This window comes from Cyprinodon variegatus, unplaced genomic scaffold (genome assembly GCF_000732505.1).
Source record: "Cyprinodon variegatus isolate N-32 unplaced genomic scaffold, C_variegatus-1.0 Scaffold121, whole genome shotgun sequence".
Taxonomy (NCBI): Eukaryota; Metazoa; Chordata; class Actinopteri; order Cyprinodontiformes; family Cyprinodontidae; genus Cyprinodon; species Cyprinodon variegatus.
In genome coordinates this window covers 219,891-242,151 of record NW_015150574.1, presented here as the reverse complement: position 1 = coordinate 242,151, position 22,261 = coordinate 219,891, and the positions used below count along the sequence as shown (strand labels likewise).

The 22,261-nt window shown below is 34.6% G+C and overlaps 2 protein-coding genes across 2 annotated transcripts in view; both read right to left on the bottom strand.

Annotated features, from left to right (window-relative positions):
• Positions 1 to 23: 23 nt before the first annotated feature.
• areg (amphiregulin) lies at positions 24 to 6,713 on the bottom strand. The gene is made up of 6 exons (XM_015375564.1): positions 6,584 to 6,713; positions 4,444 to 4,617; positions 4,080 to 4,308; positions 3,171 to 3,335; positions 1,690 to 1,803; positions 24 to 247 (listed from the first exon to the last, which is right to left on the bottom strand). The coding sequence occupies exons 1-5, from the start codon at positions 6,618 to 6,620 to the stop codon at positions 1,710 to 1,712; spliced, it is 699 nt and encodes a 232-aa protein (XP_015231050.1). The 5' UTR covers positions 6,621 to 6,713; the 3' UTR covers positions 24 to 247; positions 1,690 to 1,709.
• A 9,289-nt stretch (positions 6,714 to 16,002) lies between these two features.
• The window catches only part of ereg (epiregulin), a 10,316-nt gene continuing 4,057 nt past the window's right edge, over positions 16,003 to 22,261 (bottom strand). Inside the window, exons 3-5 of the mRNA XM_015375545.1 lie at positions 19,566 to 19,692; positions 19,316 to 19,462; positions 16,003 to 16,675 (exon numbers count right to left, since the gene is read on the bottom strand). Coding sequence (XP_015231031.1) covers positions 16,618 to 16,675; positions 19,316 to 19,462; positions 19,566 to 19,692 — 332 coding nt within the window. The 3' untranslated portion in view covers positions 16,003 to 16,617. The remainder of the gene's footprint in view (positions 16,676 to 19,315; positions 19,463 to 19,565; positions 19,693 to 22,261) is intronic.

Sequence of the window (22,261 nt, the reverse complement as noted above, 5' to 3'; positions counted from 1 at the left end):
CATTTTGAGTTTTTTGACCTAAAACAAATGAAGTGCAATAAATAAAACCAAACCTACAAAAAAAAAAAGAAAAGAAAAGGTTGAATGCTCAGCATTCATTTAAACATGACATCTTAAAAATAAATTCAACAAACACAGGTATAGTTTATAAGCAATAAATATTCACTCTAAATAAATTAATTAGCGCAGTTTTGTACGTCTATTTCTCTCTTGGGTCACTGGATTCTTCTTTTAATTGGCCACTTGCCTGTGGAAAAAAGTAAAACAAATATTTAGAGGAAAACAAGAGGAAACTAATCCTAAAGAGGCAAGTTAACACATCTATACATAGATTGCAGTATCTATTTTGGCGTGCAAGATCAGGATGTGCACAATAAGTGTGTCAGTACTGTTATTGTGCATACACTGGTAAATGTGCATGATCTGATATGTGGTTTCTCTTTATTATTAGTATGCTCTGCAGAGACAGCATATACTGAGACACCCTATGCTATGCAGACTAATTTGCATAGTTCCCTTTTTGCATGATGCAGCAGGCTGCATTTTCACAACAAAAACAACAGTGTATAGTTTCCCCCACTTGCCACTCCTTTCTGTTTAGCTTAAAAGTCATGTGACAACAGTTGAAACAGAAATACCAGAGACCTTTGAAATGAATTAATGAAAACACAAACAGGATAACATGGTTACAGTTTGATAAAGGTCTGTTTTCAATTATTTGAACCCAAGAACTAAACTCCAGCTGCCCTCCTTAGCTTTTCTTTTAATTTGACTCTGTAACTCTGCAGTAAAAAAGGAGTAGCAAAGCAATAATAGGAGCTATAGCCTAACAAATAAATAGGAATATGTAACAGCATTAAACTACTAAAGTCTTAATGTCCTTCTATCAGCACATTTTAAGGTATAGATACATCTTTAAATTTTTTTATATATTTAGATTTATTACATTGACACACATTGGAGAATTCTTTGACATTCTATGCGATGCTCCAACACAAAATACTGGACAACTGTGAAATGAATGGAGAATTATGCACACTTTATTTGTTCATTTATTTATTGAAATTACCAATCTAAAACGTTAATAATTGCATAAAATCAAATTATTCAAAACTTTGTTGGTTCTAGATTTGGCTCCAGTTACACCTGCAAAATACACTTGTTGGTATTTCTGCTGCAAACCCCTAAAGTCCATGCTTAATTCAATCGACTGACTATTGTATAATATGTGTTAAAGGCATAAAATAGGCAACATGCTGTAGCCTTCCAAATACGGTCTCTCAATAACTTTTCTCATACCTCTCCTCATGCAGACTAGATACTGGAAATGCATGTGAAATGGATTATTAGACTGTGCTTTTTCTTGATTAAATAAAAGTAACACTGTTCCATTTATTTAATCAAGAAAAAGCACAGTCTAATAATCCATTTCACATGCATTACTAATAATTTCTATTGTGTGCTGTTTTCACAAGTCAGGTTATGTTTAAGGCACATCTGAATAAAGGAATCAGCATTCAAAATGAGTGCCTAACATTTTAGATATTATTGTATATAAGCATTACTGAAAAATATGTATTATCTACTTTACATTTATGCACTGCTATTGCTTTAAATCTCGCAAAGTAAAACTCTGTAAATACACCTAAGCTTGCACAAAAAACAGGCCAAAAGCTCAGTGAAACACACCTCTTTGTAACTTGATGTCATCACACCACAACATCCCCAACGGGTTTCTGGAGTTTCTCCTGCTCTGACCCAGTTCCAATGTAAGAGGCCAGGAAGTTTTTATGGGACCTATAACTGTAAATGACATTCACAATCAGAGTGGTCAAAGCAAAAACAAACTGAAAAACGCATTCTTGCTCTTATGACAGCGAGATGATCGCAGAGGTTCTGTATTCTATGAATTTAGTTGATCCTAAATAAACCTAAATGTCTCTGCAACATTTTGAGTGTATAGTATTGTGCAACCGAATATTTATTTTGCCCTGTCCCAATTAAAAATGAAACTTAAGGAAGTATTTTTATTTCACAGAAATAGCCTCTGCTTTCTCTTTGAATCCCATCTGATGAAGCTATTCATTTCTGTAGATCATTTATGGCTCGGCTGTGCAATAGCTGGGATTACTGCCAGCCAGCAATCATTGGATCATTACAACCGGGTTAAATATCGACAAGGAACTCTAGGACTTGTCACACAAGGACTCTAAGCAATCTTAATCTGGATTTCAGCATGACTAATGGTTTGTTGTGACACTTATTTATGGTGAAATTATAGATTTCACTACAAGTCACGGAAGCTGGAAAACTCCATCCTTGAAGTTTGCTGAGCAATACTTGTTTAGTGTGGGTGTGTTGGGGCGTGTTGGAGTGCTTTTTCATTCGGTACTGTGTTCATACGCCAGGAAGTGTTTCTGAGCCAAATGTCTGGATTGTAATGTGTGTTATGCTGGGATCCCATGGGTGTGGATGGCAGCCAGTAATCTTCCCCTATTATAGTTTCGAGGGAGTCAAAAACTTTTTTTTTGTTTTATGCCAGAGGAATCACATCTTTTTTATGTCTCATCAAAAATAGATTTTAAAGGGATTCACTTAGCAACGACGGTGTTAATATCCAGGTTTCCATATTAACTGGTTGCAGTGTTGTGAGTTTACCCCCCCAAAAAAGTGGAAATTTAGAAAATTTGCACAAAAACATTTAAAATAGATTAAACTATGTCTGGTTAGCATTCAAAAACCTAAAATATGGATTCAAGTGGCCAATAGTGAGTCCTATTTGCCCCTAATGAAGAAATTTGAAATGAAGGGTTTGTATTTTTCCCTTTGTTAAAGGTTTCAAACTTATAGTTTTTTGATATATCTTTTAAATTATTTTGTTAAGTCCATTTAGGCTTTTTTTCTTTATATTTTTATTCACAACTCCAATTTGTCTGCTGATCGTTTCTAAAAACACTGAGCTAAAATTCTTCAATAGATTTCCTTTAACTCTTGTTTGTAAGGAATTTATATCACCAGCAGTTTTTTTACAAGAATATATAATGATTTCTTTTTCAGGTTCATGCACTGGTTTACAAACTACTCTTGTGGTTTCTACATGGGCAACATCCCCATTCAAATGTTGCATTTGTCTGCTAGGATTTGTCTAAGTGTGACTTTTTCAAACTTACTGAGCACAGATCATTAGGAGGATGGCACAGCAGCTGATGACTGAAAGAACAACTGCAATGACCACCAGCACTGTCTGTACCAGCTCCGTGTTGTCACTCTGAGCGGGTTTGACTGCCCCCAAGGTTTGAATGCCACAGCGCGCTCCATCGTAACCTTTCATACATCTACAAAATAAACAACAGATCACTCAATGGATACATTTAAATACTTTTAAATGGGTTTTACACTCACTAACAGAGATGGGAAGTAACGAAGTACAAATACTTCGTTACTGTACTCAAGTAGATTTTTCTGATATTTTTACTTTACTTTACTACTTATTTTTATGGCGACTTTTTACTTCTACTCCTTACATTTTTACACAAATATCTGTACTTTCTACTCCTTACATTTTAAAAAATTGGCTCGTTACTTTAGTTTTGAATCATTTCAATGGAGTTACCGTTATTATTTTTCACGTCATCAATACCAAATTCAATCTAATTGGATGGGAATCTACGTTGCATTTGACGCACCACTACAAGATGAATCGACAGATTCAGCGGTATTTATTGGCGGCAAATCATTGCAGCTTGGTGGCGGTGGCGTTAGCATAGTAGTATGGACGACGAGATGATTGAAAATGAACACAACGGAGATCTAGTCCTATTGGCAGACATCCATTTAAAATGTAGGCAACGGCATGTAAAAAGTGGTTTCTACTTTTACTTTTATACTTTAAGTAAATTTACAAGCCTGTACTTTGTTACTTTTACTTGAGTAAAGAAGTTTAATCAGTACTTCCACTTTTACCAGAGTATTTTTTAACACAAGTATCTGTACTTTTACTCAAGTACGGAAGGTGAGTACTTTTGCCATCTCTGCTCACTAACCTAAAAAAATACAAAGTAAAACTGAGCTGTACTCACATGCACACTGGTTCTCTCAGACCCTCCATGTATTTGCAGAAGCCATGAATGCAGAAGCCCAGGTGTGTAGAGGTGCAGGGATTTTGAGTTGAAGTAAGAGTGGATGTGTGCCCACTTGTTATGACTGTGTGATCAGGGTTGAGAGGTGTTGTGATTTTGTTTCTTTGTTTGTTTTTCCTCTTCCCTTTCCCTTTCTTTTTTCTCCTCTCATCTTTATCAGCATGCAGCTCTGTAAGCGAAAACAGTAGGTTCAACAGGAAATTGTAAAACTGGACAGAAAATATTTCATTTCATTCTGATTTTTAAAACATCTAATGGGGAATGTATGTCATTTAAAGACAGAAACGTATTTATTGTCTCTTACCATGGTGGATCACATTTTCATTGTCTCCTCCTGAAAGTTCTTCTACTCCCAGCTCATCATCGTCGTTGAGTGAACGAAGGTGTCCCTCCCCGGAGGCTGGACCAGTTGTCACTCTGGCTAACTCCCCAGAATATGTGTCCTCAGATCCCTGAGCACCCAGATTGCTGCAGACAACTGTTAAAACCCAGAATGGAACATAAACACATATTAGGTAAAAAAAAGAGGTAAAATTACATCGAAAACAACCAAAAACATTATTTTCTTAGGTGAAAATAAAAGAAAAAAACTTTTATAATACATTATAATAAAGCAAATGTAGTCAGTAATTGCAAGATTTGCATTTTGCTGCCATTTTATTTTTTTTTCTCTGTGCTATTCTCCCTAAAGATAGTATCCCAGGCCCAGGATATTTGTTTTCATCAATATCTCTTTACTGAACAGAACACTATTTAAGCTGACATTAACCTTTGCTAGACTTAACATAGCTGAAAAATGCTATTCTGTTATTCTGTTCTATGGCCTCTGAGTTCAGCTGTTTCTAAAATGAAAGAAGTAATTGATGGAAATACTGCTGTCCTTAGTTGTGCTAACTATGGGGTGATGGTGAAAAAAAGAGTTAGGGGTTTGAGCCACTGCTCTGTCCCTCTCAGTCTTTCTGTCCTCTGCTCACCAACAGCAGGTCTTGCTTCAATACATTGTGGCTACAATGTAGCTTACAAACATCAGTGCCTGAATATGTGAGTGAATGAGCAGAGTAAAGCACTTTGGGGTATTCATATTTGATATAACAATAATTACAAGCCATTTACCATTATGTGTACTCTCCGTTTCAATAGAATGTCTCTAGTCTGTAGCTGTGTCCCTTTCCAACCGGAGACATTGATAAAGCTAGTGTTGTATTCAAGCTTGTTATTTTTTCTGTTGTACACTGCAAAAACAATCTAGAAAGAAGTAATAAATTCTTAAATTAGGTGTATTTAGCCTTAATTAGCAGTTAAATCTGATTATTTGCCCATGGAATGAGTATTTTTACTCTTCAAATAAGAAAATTTCATAATATTCACTTTAAATAAGAAAATAAAATTGTTTTTTTCTTACTTTAAATGTAAATTGTCTTGTTCCATTGGCAAAGTGTCTCACTTACCTCCTCAATTCAAGAGAAAATGCACGTATTTTAAGAAAAAAATTACTTATTGAGATTTCATTCTTTTCAGAGTATGGAAATGACCTCTGGTGCTGTACTTCTTTTGTGTGTCTTTTTTGTATTTAGCGTTTTTTTTGCTCTAAGCCCCTATCCTGCTTAATGGGATTTCTGCATGCCAATGAGGTGGGACAGTTTGCTGGGCTTTCTAAGATAGATAACCATCTGGCATTATGTTATCAGTTGAATTGCACCCTATTTACACGATCTGAATCTGAACATTTAATTTTGATTTCATACTCTAGCCGCTAGAGTAAAGTGAAGTCTGTCACTTGTTTTCTATTAGTAAAGAACTTCAAATTTTAAAATCTCAGTAAGAATAAAATAAAAAGTGAAAATTAGGTACTTTACCAGTTTAAGCTTGGTAGACTTGCTTTTTCTATCAAGCATAACCGTAGAATCATATGCTAAGTGTAACAAAGTCTGAAAGAGATGAAGCTGTTGTAGCTCAGAAAGGTCAGGATAATGATTGTGCTTTCCAATAAAAATATCTAAAAAAATACTGACTGCATTTTGTCCCTAAGAATATCATTACCCACAAATAAATAGAAATATATTACAAATTGATTGTCTGTAAACGGAAGCCTTAAGTCCTTCTTCAAATGTCTCTACTGTAATATTTCTAATAATGAGAGCAGTGCTGAATGGGCTAAATTAGTACACATTAAAAAATAAATGACTCCTCTTAAGGACAGCATTCAACAAATAAGATTGATAAGTTATTTAAAACACAATGACATATCAAATGTACTTACCTCTGTTGGTATGATTTCACCAACCTTTTTTTTTTTTTTTTTTACCAAAAATACCTGAAATTCTCTATTCCTCCCTGACAAGTCATTACCCGCAGATTCACATTTTTTAGTACTCTTCTCCTCCTTTTACATTACTAATTCAATTTCTTGCAAACAGAGAATTTAAGTACAAGTCTAGACTTACCGATGCACAGCAGAGAAATGATGATGAGAGTGTTCATATCCCAGGAAGACGGAGTGTTGCGTATGACAGTCCTGCACTTATCTGTGTCTGACTTTGTGAGTGTGTGTGTGTGTGTGGGAATGTCTGGGAGTTGCTTGCTGATGGAGTTTGTGCTTTGCTGTCTTGGCTTCCACTAGGTGCAGCTTTTATAGACCAACGCCTGCCACAAAACCATGGGGGGAAAGAAGGGTGTGAGTGTGTGTTATAGGGCAAGAAATGTGTGTGTCTGTTTAATGATTAACAATAAACCATATGACTAAAAAAGGAATGGGACGAATTGAATGGATGCATGTTGTCCGACTCTAGTCCCATCACCATTAGAAAACAGAAATAGCTGCTACTAGATTGGTCATTGCTGTAAATGTCTTTCCACAAGCCTCTAATCATTAAACTGCCTTAATTACACCTTCAGTTCAGTTGTTACAGTGTAGTGAATATAGTTTTCTTCAATTTTGCCAGATTGAAGTGTTTTAGATAATACATTACAGTACCGAATTAGACAAAAATAACCTGAGTAAAAATAAAAATAAAATGATTAGTTATATTTTTAGGTGGAAATAACTATTCAAATGTAACTGGTTCAATGTTAAAAATAAATTGCAACCAGTTGCATCTCCGAATTAAATTGTGTACCAATGGGTCATTTTATTTTACCAGAATTCCAATTTTCTTTTCTAACAGGAGGCAAACCTTTCAAAAGGTTTGAGCTTTGTTTGGTCTGTCCACACAACCTCTTCCTTAACTGTCTCCAGAATAATTCACACCGACCTTGGCGAGGCAAGTGAGGCCTGCGTTGTTCGAGATGCGTGTTACAACCACCTGGAGAGGTGTTGGTGTCCCTTTTTTGGTGACTCTTGAAATGACTCACCCCTGTTTCACTGTGTTACAGTCGAGCTTCAAAGACTTGGCTTTATAAACCTTTATTTAGACAAATATATAAAAATGATAATTTGCCTGTTTTTTTATGGATTTCTTATGGTAAGGTCATGTTATCTGGCTTTTTTTGGTTACATTAGCCCACTTCCTGTTGTTAGAAGGGCTCTGCATTCGTGACTTTTTTAACAGGTCAAGTAGTACCGGTAATCAAACCTACGTCTAACTTGGAAGATTACATTCAAATAACCAACGAATGTGGCTCATCACAAATGATTAATGAGGGAGTAACGTAGCAAATATAATCAGGTTGGTTTGAATTTTTTTTTTTTATGTTGTTATTAAATATGAGCATTATTTAAAACTTCCTTTTGCTTTCTGAATGTTTTATATTATGTGTTGACGGTTAGAAACTTTAGATGAGGTTTAAAAGCAACAATAAGCAACCCTGACAAGTGCAAATACTTCAGCAAGAAACTCTGACGTCGGTTAATTTGGCTTTATACTTTTGGGATGGAGACATTTTACAAATAGGTGTGAGCAAATTATCAAAATCAAACAATTTTTTTATTTTATTTGGCAATAAAGATGTGTAGTTATGAAGTGTCATACAGAGGGGTGGCTGAACTTTGCTCAGGATTCAGAGTCATAAAAAGATAACATACTCTCTATGGTTGGGTGTGTGACAGAATAGTATCACGTGAAAAAAAAATAGTTCTGTTTTTTGTTTAAAGCTACAGCTGTTTATGTTTGTCAGTTTAAATTTGATCCAAATGAGTACCAAAGCAAAGATCATATGGAATAAAAACTCAGATTACATTCACCCATTTTGTGACAGGATTGTCCAGTCTGTCTCTGACTTGGTCTGCTGTAAACTGGGAAGCTGTTAGGCATGCACCACAAATCTCACCCAGTGATTGATCGATATAAGGAATTTGTAAAAATAAGCTCATCTTCATTTTATTAAGTAGTGTACTGTAGGCATTTTGCCAATAATCACTAAATCTAATGAAAAATGCATAGATAAATTAGAATATCCATGAAGTTATATCACTCTATGTATGTTGCTATCTGATGAAAAAAAATAAATTATAATTTCATAAGTGAGGCTCTTGCATGTCAGTGAACTTTTATGATAGCAAATTAGTGATAGTTGGTTATATGTGCAAATACTGTTCAGTGATGAGAAGTTCTCTAACAGTGACATGGCAAGAGGCAGTAATGTTGTAACGGCTTGATATGAATTACGACACAGATATTAAATTGTTTGTAATTGAAGGCTATTGATAGAATATTTGATGTATTTGTTTATTGTATCTGTTATTTAAATACTGTTTACCTAATTCTTTATTAGAACGTTCCACAAGTTTCTTTTTATCAGTGAGACCTCACCTATTATTATGTTTCTTTTTTTTCTCTGTGTTTGATAAAATGATGCTTAGTGTTTTCTATTTTAGTCCTTGGTAACCAAGAAGACACCTTGAGGCTTGGGTGGGGAAGCTGCATTCATGTTTGTGTTGCTCATTTTGTTTTGTCTGCAAAGAGAGGCTGTACCGCCACACGTGACACAGTGGAATCCCTTAGAAACCACGCAGAATGGCAAGAACTTTGTCTTCATTCCACAGTCTATGGTTAAACTCTTGAGACATTTTATCTATAATGGTTGTGGAATGAGATTGTTTGGATTAAGCATAAGAATGGCATTGTTGATATGGCAATGACAATGAATATATTAAAAGTCTGACACAAGCCTGAAGAAAAGCCCCTCATAACAGCCTCCTATTTTAACACTCAAGTGCCTAGATAACAGCCAAAATTTAAAATATTTTGTATGAATGAATAATTTAAAACATAAAAGAACAGCGTTGCAAACTCAGTAGAATTGATAATCATTTAAATTAGTCTGGGTTTTTTTTATTGATTGATTAAAAAGTGATGCTCTAAAATCTATATGAGTTTTCCTATTTAAGATTATTTTTATATAAATGTAAACAATGAAGAACATAATACAAAGGCCCTACAACACTTTGTAATGGAAAAAAAACCCTTGGATTAATGTAAAAAAAGTCTAATCAATAACCATTTTTCATTAGCTCCCAACTACAATTTACATTATCAAGTCTTAGCAACAACAAATAAACTTATCAACTGCGATTCCAGTTAATGACAAACTACAAATCTGATTAGAAAGCAAATTCCTGTTGACAAACTCAGGTTGGACTAGTTGGTTTAAGTAACCAAGAACAAAAAAAGAGTAGGACTTGCTTGCCACCACTGCTGCAAAAACAGGACCAGAACTAGGGATAATTATTTTAATAGGAAGCAATCGCTGTTAATAACAATAATTAGCCAGCTTTAAATGAGTTAAACTCAAGATGAGTTCAACAAGCTGTAATTCTAACAAATCTTTGTCATTTCAGCAACTACAAGTTTGTTCAGATAACAAATAGATTCTTGTTAGAAATTAAACTGTTTGCAGCAAACATGACTTTGACTGGCTACCCATTTTAGTTCAGACACTTTTTTATGATAATAGATGTTATTTCTTAATAATTTAATCTTTAGTAAAATAAACAAAGACTCTGAATTTTGTTAAGTTGAAGCTCAGACTTTAGAATCCCTTTGTTTATTTTGGTACTTTGGTTATAAACCTTATTTCATTATGATCAACATTATGTGCATTTTTTGTTTTTTGGAGACTTCAATGTTTGCAATCAATATTTGTAAGAGCATTTATGATTCAGGAATCATAAATGCACTTAAGCATACAATAACCTTGCATATAGCTTCATAATATCTGTACAGTTTTGTGCCAGTGCATGACAAGGATCCCAAACAGATGTTCTGACAGCTGGACAGAAAAATAAATAGTACTGTAAATTAATTGAATCTTGATAATTGTTTGGGTCATTGCTTCAGACAAAAGTGCCTAAAGAAAATCGGTCTTTACTCTCACACTGCTACATAAAGAAAGAAAGGAGATACCATTAATGGCATAAAAACAAGTTTTGATCTAAAAACAATTGCGTTTGCGCTACACGAGGAAGCATTTGTTTTGTCAAAGGACACGCAAGGTTGCAGCTTAAAAGGGCTTCCCTTCCACCAACAACATTACTCATTGAATGAACAACCTACTATTAATTATGCAATAATTTGGTAAGAACAAGTTATGAATTCTCAATGCGTTAATCCACAAGTTTTATATTTAGAACAAAACGGAAGCCATCTGGTGGGTGTGTTTGTGGGTCTTAGTGTGTTAGTGCATGCTAATGTGTTTTTAAGTATGTCTTAAGAGAGGAGTCTAGTTAATGTTTATGTGTCACCACACTAGGTCATTTGCATAGAGAACTTGTTGCAAGTCTTAAGTTGACTTTTAATTGCTGCTCATTGACTTTGGAATAAGCACCTATAGACGTGCAGAGAATTAAATCTGGCCACTGATTAACTAATATTGCAAATCAGAACAGCTCAGGTTAGGTCACAATAATTCTGTACCTTATACTTAGAAATGTGCCGGCTCTCTGATAACATAACAAAACTGTAATTTGAGTATTAAAAAGTTGTTGTAGTTTTTTTTTTACCGAATATTCTTTAGAGAGGCATTTATCAGTCGAATGGTGTGAGAAGGCCAGAAGCCACAAGCTATTAGCTTTATTTACAAGGAAGCTTTACTGCAGCTCTCTCATGTAGGCACATGACAAAATATTTGGAAATTAGGACAAGATTCTATATTAAAATAATGCAACATGTGGCTTGTGGTATTCTTGTATTCTTGTATTTTGTTATTATATTAGCATTTTGAAATAAGAACTGGAGTTTCCAGCAACATTAAAAAAAACATAGTGCTCTTGCCTCTAGTTTAAAATGTTCTCAATTGCCCAATTTAGGGATTTTATGTTTTCCCAATATAGCATATAATAGGAACACACTGTGTTGAATTTCCCAAGATTTCAAAACAAATTTATAACCTTTCCATACATGTACTCCAGAGGTGTAAACTCCCTAACTGGGGTTTAAACCCTAAAAGTGTCTTTGTGAGGCAACAGTGTAAAGCAGCAGAGAAGGGAAGACAATACTCTGAGGAAGAATGTTGAGCAAAACCCTTTTATTATGTTATTAAGTATTACCATCTGCCTTGCACATGTGATCTCAATGGAATTATTTTCTTTCTTTCTGATTTTAATCCTCTTGCTCTTTTGGATGAATATGAAATGTATTTCCTGGAAGAAATGTAATATTGGAATTAGTGAACATTTCCCATCACAGTCTTCACAAGAGCTGTAGGTCTGATGTTTCTGATAGTTTAAGACGGTTCTTTGGGGTTTCTAAGTTATATTGTTCTATTTTCAACCAGCAACTAAAACTCTTTGAATCTTTTATAAGTGTTTTAAACTTTGTGCTGATAGATGACCTGGTATATACACATACAGTAGGTTGATGTAACATACTTAAACAAGTCTAAACATAACTGTTTATTAGTGAACTACAATCAAAACATGCTTTTAAACACTTTTTTGGGAGCATAGATATTTAAGTATGATTAATACAGATTAATTTATCGTGTTTTTCAAGGTGAAAATATAAAACACTCTCATGATTAAAAAAAGAACAGAATTGGGTGCTAAAGATTATGGATTTCCTAATGCATAGAAAGCTATTTATGCATTTTAAGGTTTATGCAAATTAATACTGTCCACAGATGCCTTTCTATAGTACTTGAAATGGTAGTGTCACAAAGTAGAAAATAACCTCACCGTAGACTTATGGGCATCAGAAATGTTTGTTTTCAGGGACAGCATAACAAATTTAAACACACGTTTACACTTGGAAATGTTCATTTGTCTGTTTTACATTTAAAAGCAGCTTTTAAAAATGTGTTAGTGTTGGCCTAGCAAACTGAGGCAAATAAAGTAGCAACACAGCAGACCCTCTCTGTTTTCGTCCTCTCAATGGAGGTTAATTTTGAAATCTCAACTGACCTTACATCATTTTCAAAGTAATAACAGACATGTATGTCTCTATGGGGAGACCTGCTTATGAAATAAACGAAACCCATCCAAACCGCGCCCCCAATTTTATCTTGGATACATCGATGTGAAAGTTGAAGATAACAGAGATGTGGATGCAGCAGCATCAACAGAACATCATTTTTCTTACATTTATTGTTTTATCAATGTCTGTGTTTTTTCTCAAATATAAAAAAGACAGCTCCTGATCTTCCTCTGTTTATTTATTGTTCACATTTAATTAAAATGTCATAAACAGGAAAATTACTTTCCTTCTTGACAAAGCTTATAGTTAGAATGGGCTCAGGTTATCCTGCACTATCTCTATAATGTTGCTGCTATAGGCTTAGACTGCTGGAGGACATAGGGACCACTTTTTTGCTTCATTCTATCTCTATTCTCCCATTCTGCAGTATTCGTTAGTTCAACCCTCTGTTCCTGTTTGGCTGGGGCACCATCCAGGAAAGAAATATCAGCTGTGCTGATGCCATCAACATCTCTGTTTATAGATGTTTGAGCTTGGCTTGTTTATTAGTGTAGTGCCATTTCTCTTACTTTGACTAACTGTATGTGCTCTCTTTTATCCTCTGACATGGGAGTTGGCTCGGAGCTCATCTGCCAGGCTTTGTGTTTCCTGGATGGGGCTGCCTGTGGAGCTGGTTGACAGTTTCCTTTTGTTCCTCTGCTTCTTTCTGCGTGTCTGCTTCTGTCTCCTTGCACCCCAGTCACCTTGTCAGATGGGCGCTCACACTGAGTCTGGTTCCCTTGGAGGTTTATTCCTGTTAAAAGGTAGTACTTGTCTCCACTTCGGCTACTGTACATGAACGATCAGTGTGGGAATTCTAAAGAGTTCAAGAGTTAAAGCAATTAGCTGGTTTACCTAAGATAGAGGACTTTTAACCAATCAGACTATGATCTCTTTGAATTGTCTTTGTAAAGTGTCCTGACATGGCATGTGTTGTGAATCGGCACCATATAAACAAACTGAATTGAAATCGAAAGTGAATTACTTCCACAAACTGGATGACACCAAAACCAGCCCTGTTTTTGTTTAATTTGTTTTAAATTGATCTTGAAAAATCTTTTCTTTGTGTTATGTATTTAATATGGCAACAAATTGATCACAGATTTGACATAAAAGTGAGTGTTTCAATTTGTTAGACTTGTTTAAATGATCAATTGCACAGCAGCAACGACTGGGACATTTGTGGTTTGCATCAACAATTTCCTCGGCTTCACTCCTGGCCTGTGGTCTGTCTGCATGAACTTTGCATGTTCTACCTATGTATATGTATCCCACCTTTTGCCTAAATATTGCTAGAGATTAGGCTTGTCCCGATCCGATCCACGTATCGGATCGGCACGCCGATATTGGCAAAAAAATGCGTATCGGCAAAGCATGTAAAATGCCGATCCAGACTGCCGATCCAGTTTTTAAAAAAAAATCCGGTCCGTATTTTCCAGTTTCGCCGATTGAAACGATCCATTCCACTATTTTGCGCCAGTGTTCCCCTGTTTTGCATTTTTATTAAAACTTACAGTAATACTTGCACCTTTAACTGTTTACGGTTTTACTGTTCACTGTGCAATATTAGATTGCTATTCATAATTTTGTCCAGTTTGTGTTTATCTCTTAATAAACATGTAAGTTTGTTGTTACCAATCATTGTGTTTTATTCAATCTCACCTAATTCAGCTGGCTAGATGTTATCAAGAGTACTAAAACCCTTTTCAACATGAGTCTTACAACTAAGGCTAAATACTTTAACTTAAACTTAAACACATGCTCGGATAGGCTGGTATCGGCCAGTATCAGTATCGGATCGGAAGTCCAAAAAGAATATCGGTATCGGATCGGAAGTGCAAAAACCTGGATCGGGACATCTCTACTAGAGATAGAAACCAGCCCCCTCTGACAATGATAAATGTTGTATTTACTTAACCCAGGTATTTTAGTTGCTTTCTCTAAATCAAGGTGTTGGAACATATATAAAAATTAAATAAATGGATTCCAATAACTTAACTTAACATATAAAGTTTAAAAGCATGTGTTAAATGCAATTTTACAATCTTAAGTTAGAGGACTTAAGTCCACAATGCTAGGTTTAGTGGACTTAATTAGCTTGTCTTTAGTTCTCATGTTAAAGAAAATATGAGATACTTTTTAGATCAAACAATTTTGGATTCAATCTGGTATTTAAGATACTAATTAAGACTGAAGCCCCTGATCCAAAATGTAGGATATTAATGCTTGACTGATCTTTAAATTTCCAAATGGTTTAACCGAATGAATTTTGGTTAAGATGAGCCGTTTAAAACTTGACAGTTATAAATATGGACACCAGTTAGATTTTAACCGTAATCCCAAACACACATCAAAACTAGAATTGTAAACGTATTCGCAGTCCTTCTATGAAAACTTATCTGAAATGATTTAATTATATCTTTGTTAAAGCACTTTGCCGGTTTTTTTTCTTTTGTACTTCTTTTTATATGTATTTGTATGTGCGTTTGTATGGATGTATAGAATATATATGTATATATATATATATATATATATATGATATATATATACAAATATATAAACATCTTCCTTTCTTTTTTCTTTCTTCTTTTCTAGTTTCTAGTCTTTTTTATGCACATTTATTTGAAATAAATGCATTAATTGAAATCAAAATAAAAACATTGAGCATTAATGTTAATGTGGCTAACATTAGGCATTTAGTATACATTTACCTTAGTCATATTTTTTCTATCAAAACAATCATAATGAAATAAATGCTATGATTTGTAATGCGAAGCATGGCCAAATATGCAGCAAACATTAGGCTAAGACCTTGCTAATGATTAGGGAAAGTGTGTGGTTCTTTAAGCAAATAATAGAGTGTGAGATTATCTTTGTGGCTACACTTACAAATTCGACATTGTGTCAATGGACAAAATAAACAAAAAATAAGAAAATGTATTAGTTATTGTATTCTGGCTTTCATCCTTACTTTTTAATTGAAGTTGTTTTATACAATCATCAATCTATGAAGAAAAATGTATTCTGTTGGCAAATCAAATAAGTTCTAGATTATCAGTTTAACCAAACATTTGCTTTTTAATTTCTCTGCTTTATTTTTTGTTTATGTATTCAGTCGGTTTTCCTTGACAGAAATGTTAAACCAGTGTGACTGCATGATCTGATTATATTATCTTTGTAAAGTGCCTTGAGATGGCATGTGTTATAAATGAGAGCTTTATACATAAAATTAAACTGTTTATATTCATTAAATTGTAGTTCTTGCTGGATGTATACACTGTCTGGACACTAATGTTAAGATAAGGAAAAGCATGATAGTTTTAATTTAACTAAAAGATAAAAAAGGGGAAATGTTGAGTTAATTTATCATTATTTAAAGAAACTCCATGAAAACATTTGGAAAAGGTAAAAACAAGCTTTAATGTTGGTAGAAAACATGGAAACAATATGGACACAATCTTGAAAAGAGATTAGGTGAAAGGTCAAGTTGTACTTCTTATTACTTTACTACAAAAAAATAACCTTTAAAAACTGGTATTCATGCCTACCGGTATATATATATTAAAACTTTAAAATAAGTTAAAAAATGTAACTAAACTAAAGCCCCAAGTAACAAATGACTTAATAAATATAAGTGTAATGAAAGCTACAAATAAATATGAACTGTCTTTATTCGTAGAAGAAAATAAACAAGACTATATCTATTAGATTTTCTACTTTAACTTAGTAGTTTTACAGTTTCATACAGTTTAGCCATTTGGTCTTTTTGTGTCAAATCTCTGGACTTGTGTAGGTGGTGTCTTCCACTGGAAACTGCTTTGTTTGTCTCACTATTCATCTTTTCAAACTGAGTGTAACAGGTGCCGAAACCTAAGAACCAGTACAGCTGGAAAACTATTGCCCCCACACAAAGAGCTGCTCTCTTTTGAATATTATAATCTCGATGGGATGATGCGTCTGTCTGATAAACACGGTGAGGCTTTTAAGTGTAGACTTGTCTGGGAACATCTTTTTACGGTCAACTTTTCCATCAAGAAAACATAACAAAATAAAGCCCAGGAACAGCCACTGCAGTGGTTTGTTTGCACACTTTAAACCATCTGGACTCCCTTCCGCTTTGGCTGCTTCTGAAATTTGCTCCTCTTGTACCTGTAAAATACAACACAAACATTATTCTTCATATTAAATGTCAGTATGTGCTATTATCCATTTCATAATATTATTTAAAAAGGGTGTTGTTGTTAGAGGAATGAGACATTTCCCTCTGTGGTGTGACACGTTTTACAGGAGCTAAGGTCACGTTTTGCTGCCTGAGGGTCAAGTTAAAGAAAATGTACATTTAAAAAAGTGCATTTTCAGGTAAACAATCAATGTTGTATTTAAGCTTCCGTAATTTATACAATTTAATTATTTATTATTCATAAAATAGTTTTCTTTGTATAGAGCTCTTGTATTGTGGGTTTGAAAACTAAGATTTTATCTGTAATTACTGGTATTTGTCCCTAGAGGTCCTCATATCCTATCTATTAATCAGTGTCTACAGATCTAAAATAGGGATCTGGAAAATTGTGCAATGACCTGAAGGCCAGTATGTAAATGCACAACAAAAATGTTAACAGTTAACATCAGGAGAATGTACTGCAGAAGAAGTGAGTTTTAATAGCTGGAACTTTATTTTTTCTGTTGGAAAGAGAATGTGGTTTTATATGGTTTTCAAATAATTGATTAAAACTCTTAGAAGTGTGATGTGCATTAGCCCTCAATCCCTCTGACTCTATACCCATCACCTCCAGCTGCAGTTACAGCAGTAAGTCTTTTAATTTTTGTCTCTACTGTTATAGCAAATCTAGGGGAGGCCGTTTCAACCCACTCTGTTTTTTAATAATAGCTAGTGCTAATATCCAAACATACTGCTGGCATGCAGGGTGCCCTAAATGTAAACCAAATATTACATCCAAGCAGTTTCTGCTGTTTGCAATGCTGCAAATACTGGTGTTTTTGATCGACACACTGCTCAGCTCTAATCTAAACCATCCTTTGCAACTCAGACTGTATTCTTGAGTTGTTGTGCCATCTTAAGCAGGGTTTGAGCTAGATGGGGGGCCATAGGTGGCCATGGCCACCCCTAGCCAATCATTGACCGCCCCCATCATTTTCCCCCCCTCTAATACAGATGGTGGCAGCAGTAATAGTCTTGAGGAAAATATTTAAACTTATTTAACATTTAAATTTTCTATTTATTAGCAGTTACTTGACAACTAAAACACTGTGGTTAACTATAATGCTAACATTAAAGTTGATATATACAGAATTCATGCTGTCTTCAGAACTAAATTTTGTGTTATATGGGGTAAAGAGAAAATTATGTGTTTCTGCAAGTAATCTAGGAGTCTTCAGTGAAATAATAGATAATAAGTAGCTAATAACTTAATGTAGATATTAGTCCATGTAAATATGAATTCTATGCAGAACAATTTTGATAATAGAAGGTAAGTAATGGCAATGGAAAAGATGTTCACCCTAGAAATTTTGTTCACTTAACCTTTTATTTAGACAAAATGGATGTTTAAATATATGCGTCTATTTGTTAGCAAAGTCTGTAGGAAAGTATAGTTAGTCTTTATTTTGAAAATATGGATGTTGTGCTCGTTCCAGTTTAGATTGACACTGAGGTTCTGGCGCCTATCAGGTTCGGCCACCCCTTGGTGTACATTGGTTTTTTACTGCCCACCCCTATTAAAATTTTCTGGCTATGCCTCTGATCTGAAGGTCAACATCTGCCACACCTTCTTTTAAGTATTTTACAGCTTTTAACAAGTTGGCCATCCAGAATATTCTCATGTTAAGCTCCATCCATCTTAACATCAACTCGGACCTCATTCCCTTTCTCCGATAAAGAAGAAATATCCCCACAACACCACACATGTTCTATGAGATTCTCTAAAACGTTGACCTTACTTTATAATTCTCAAGCTGCATTTCTGACCTGTATCTTTCATGTAACCCAAAAAGTTAAATCGAAGCCTTGTTTGAACAGAAAAACCTCTTCCATGTTTGTAATATCCAGTGTATAATGTCACGTGGCTTTGTTTAAATAATAGCTTTCTCTCAAAGACAACACCTTATCCTGGCAAGTTTGAAATCATGCAACATTTTTCCTTTTTCAAAAGAATAGGGAAACTTGAGATTGGGATATTATTTATAATCTCGACCTCCTTGGTGTCTTTTCTGCGGACTTAAATCCATGCCTTACTTTTCGGATTTAAACTTTAACTTTAAAAGCTGTGGAATGATATTCCTATTTTTAATGACTATCCAATATTTAACTTAGATTTAAGTCTATGAAAATCACTGAAACACATACTGTTTTCTCACACACGCATACACACATTATGCCCGCTATCCTTAAAGGGATTTGGCATTGACTTCCATTGATTTGGCATTTGCTTGTATGGCCTAACCCTGATCCTGCACCTAACCATAAGCATTACAAAAACATCTAATTCTAAACAAAACTAAACTCATACCTTAATCCTAAATAAAACCACCAACCCAAGAAGAAGACTTTTCATGATGACCAGTTAATAAATATTTGAGAGCCAGTGGTGATGACTTTTTTTAGGGCCTTCTGCTCCAGTGATGTTGTGTGTTTTACAAGTCAAATCCATGAGTCAACCGTGGCTGATAAGCAGTAACCTTGGTACTTCCTAGAGTTGCTTGCCTTTATCTTTCACTAATCAAAATTTTCTTTCATCACGGCACTTAATCATTTACACATACAAGCCTTACCACTTGTAGAAGATGTACAGGGTCCCGCCAAGCCCAATCATCATTAAAGTCACACAGAACAAGATGACCACCACTTGCGCTTCATCCAATGGCTGCAAAACAAATTCCGGAGTGCCACACCTGTTGCCATAAAAGCCCCTCTCACACCTGCAGCAAATAACCAGAGTTTTTAATCAGAGACAGTGAAAAAGCAAACGAGCAGGACACAAACTCAAACACACAGCAGGATACACTCAACACATATACCTACTTGCAGTGGTGTTCTTTGAGTTCCACCAGCAGAATGCACTTGCCGTTGTTCATGCAGTAGTTGTCAAACTTGCTTTCGCAGTTTGCAATTGAGTGCTTGGTCATAAAAGGGTGCTCCTCTTCCTGACCTACAAAAGCAGCAACATGATATTTCTTTTGTTATCAGAATCCGTTTCAGTTATATCTCAACATTTCACAGATTATAAGGAATACATACATACAATCTAATCTAACAATTGTGGAAAAAAAGTGTAAAGGAGATGAAGTTGCTCTTTAAGCTGCAACTACAACAAAGAGATCTATGACCAGCCAGCATAAATGGAAACTGTGTGGTGTCTGACTGAGGAGTCATTTAGACCCTCTATTTAGGTTGTTGTTTTTTTTGTAATGAAAACTGTGGACAGATTTGTTATACCTATTAAAGGAATAACAAATCTGTAAAATGTACAAATTGGGTATGCAACCATTATTAATTAAATCTAAGAGAACACAGTGATTGTATTTTGGCAAATCTACCTTTTGTTACCAGCCATTTTACCCCATCACCATTTTATACCTTTGAAGTTGTGATCGTTATTTAACATTATTGGATATAAATTAGAGCTGTTGGTTGCCGGACATGACAGTTTAGTTACTTTATAACATAGCTAAATGTTATACATTCATTTAACTACTACTGCTACACCACCAATAATGAGAAATCTCATTCTGAGAAGAACAAGCATGTTTTAAACAAAAAAGCTTAATTGGTCTAATGTTATTTTCTATCTGCTCATCCTGTTGTGTTATTATTATGTCGAGTAAAAATACAGTAAACAGTTTGTTGTATTCTGTAACTGGAAATTACTGGCCCTATTCTAACTTATATGCATCGCATTAAATTGATTTATTGGGTTTCTAACAAAAAATGTAATAAAATGTATTGAAAATAAAATTGATTTATATATTATTACTGCATGTTATATGTTTATTTGCTTTTATCAAACATAATTTTTTAAACACCAGAATTTGCATATAACTTTATATGGTGAGTGACTTTACAGAATTTTTAAAGTAGCCTATTAAATCAGATGTTATGATCATGAGCAGTGAGTAGACTAGTTACCCAGTGCATGAGCAACCAAATGCTTTTTTACTCTTTTACTTTTTTAGGTAAGAGTCAGTAATTTCTTTTTACTTTTTGTGAGTAAAAGTACAATGTGGTGGTGCTACAGTATTCTTACCTGACTTAATGGTACATGATCAAGCTTGTTTTCAATGTTTGATTTTTTATAAATACAGACTTGTTTCATTTTCTTTGTTCAGTCCCAAATTGGAAACTGTTACATTAGCTCATAGCAGCAGTTGTGGTGCTTATTTTCAGAAGATTAAAAGCTAATAGAACAATGAGGCATACGCCTCACCCCTTGTGTCTGTGACATTTTCATTCACACACATTCTCACCACCTGTTTTGTTTGTGGTGGATGATGTCAAATGAAAAACAGACATACAAGAACCACTAACACTACTCATCCTTGTTTGAGTAATGTTTATGTCTATCACCAAAAGAGGATAAAACAAATGATTACAAGGTGGTTTTCAAGAATAATTATCTCATACCATAACATAAAAACATCTATTAAATCTTTTCAAGAGGTTTTAATGAAGAACTGGAATCAAAAATTACAAACATGAAGCTAACAACCATGTGTAAGAGCAGAACTTCATTTAAATAACAAGTTTCTTTGTGAACGTAACACTACAACTACCCCTGCAATGCACGCTATTTTCTTTAATAGCATTTGTATGTTAGATATTGTCAAAGCGGTTAAAGGACAGACAAAGAGACAATGGACATTGATAAAATATGTGTAAAACACCCAAATTAAAGATGAATGTATCTGGTTTATACTTCTGCTGACATAAATGAAAACTTTCCTTTTTGGGATCAATGCAAATCCCTTTTGTAATTAAGAGTTAAATTAAAGTTAAAGATAAGCCACATAAACATTTTGAACTTGGCGCTTGGTACTGAAACCACTCATTATACTGTAGGAGGGCCAGGAGGAGCCAGTGGAACTATATCATCTGCAAAAAGCAAAAATAAAACATTTTTTCCCCACACTAAACCAATCCACTTTCACAGCCTTTGGGATATGATGCTCTCACCAATGCGGAGAACCTCAACATGAGACTGCTAAGCTTGTGGAGCAAGCAAACGTACCCCAACTTCCCTTCTCTCCCCACGGGCCACTCCACAGTAGATGATGGTCAAGTACCCCTGAAAGAGCTGGATTTCTGAGCCCAGGCTATGAGTGGAGGCAGGTTCGACTCCCTCGAGCCTGCATACTTTTAACCCCAGTCCCAGATGATTCCTCTTGCAGGTGGTGGCCCTAAGGAAATTACCTTGCTTTGCTTTTTTGGGTTTTGGCCACTGCTGCAGCTTCCAGACACTTGCCAAAGAGCACCAACGCTATGTCTAGGTCAGAGGTCTGCAACCTTTGTTGTGCAACATGAAAATCTTAAACAACCTTTTAATAAAATACAACTTTTTTTCTTTTTTTTTATACTTTAAGGTTTTAAAACAAGGGAAAACATACAATGTTTCATTCAAACAAAGCATGCATTTTCTTTTATAAGATATTTGATGTGTAAAAAAGTTATATATATATATATATATATATATATATATATATATATATATATATATATATATA

Coding starts and splice junctions, on each gene's coding strand:
- areg (XM_015375564.1), bottom strand. CDS start 6,620: ATGAACACTCTCATCATCATTTCTCTGCTGTGCATCG. Junction 4,618..6,583: donor CATTTCTCTGCTGTGCATCG/GTAAGTCTAGAC, acceptor GGGTTTTAACAG/TTGTCTGCAGCAATCTGGGT. Junction 4,309..4,443: donor TGAAAATGTGATCCACCATG/GTAAGAGACAAT, acceptor TTTCGCTTACAG/AGCTGCATGCTGATAAAGAT.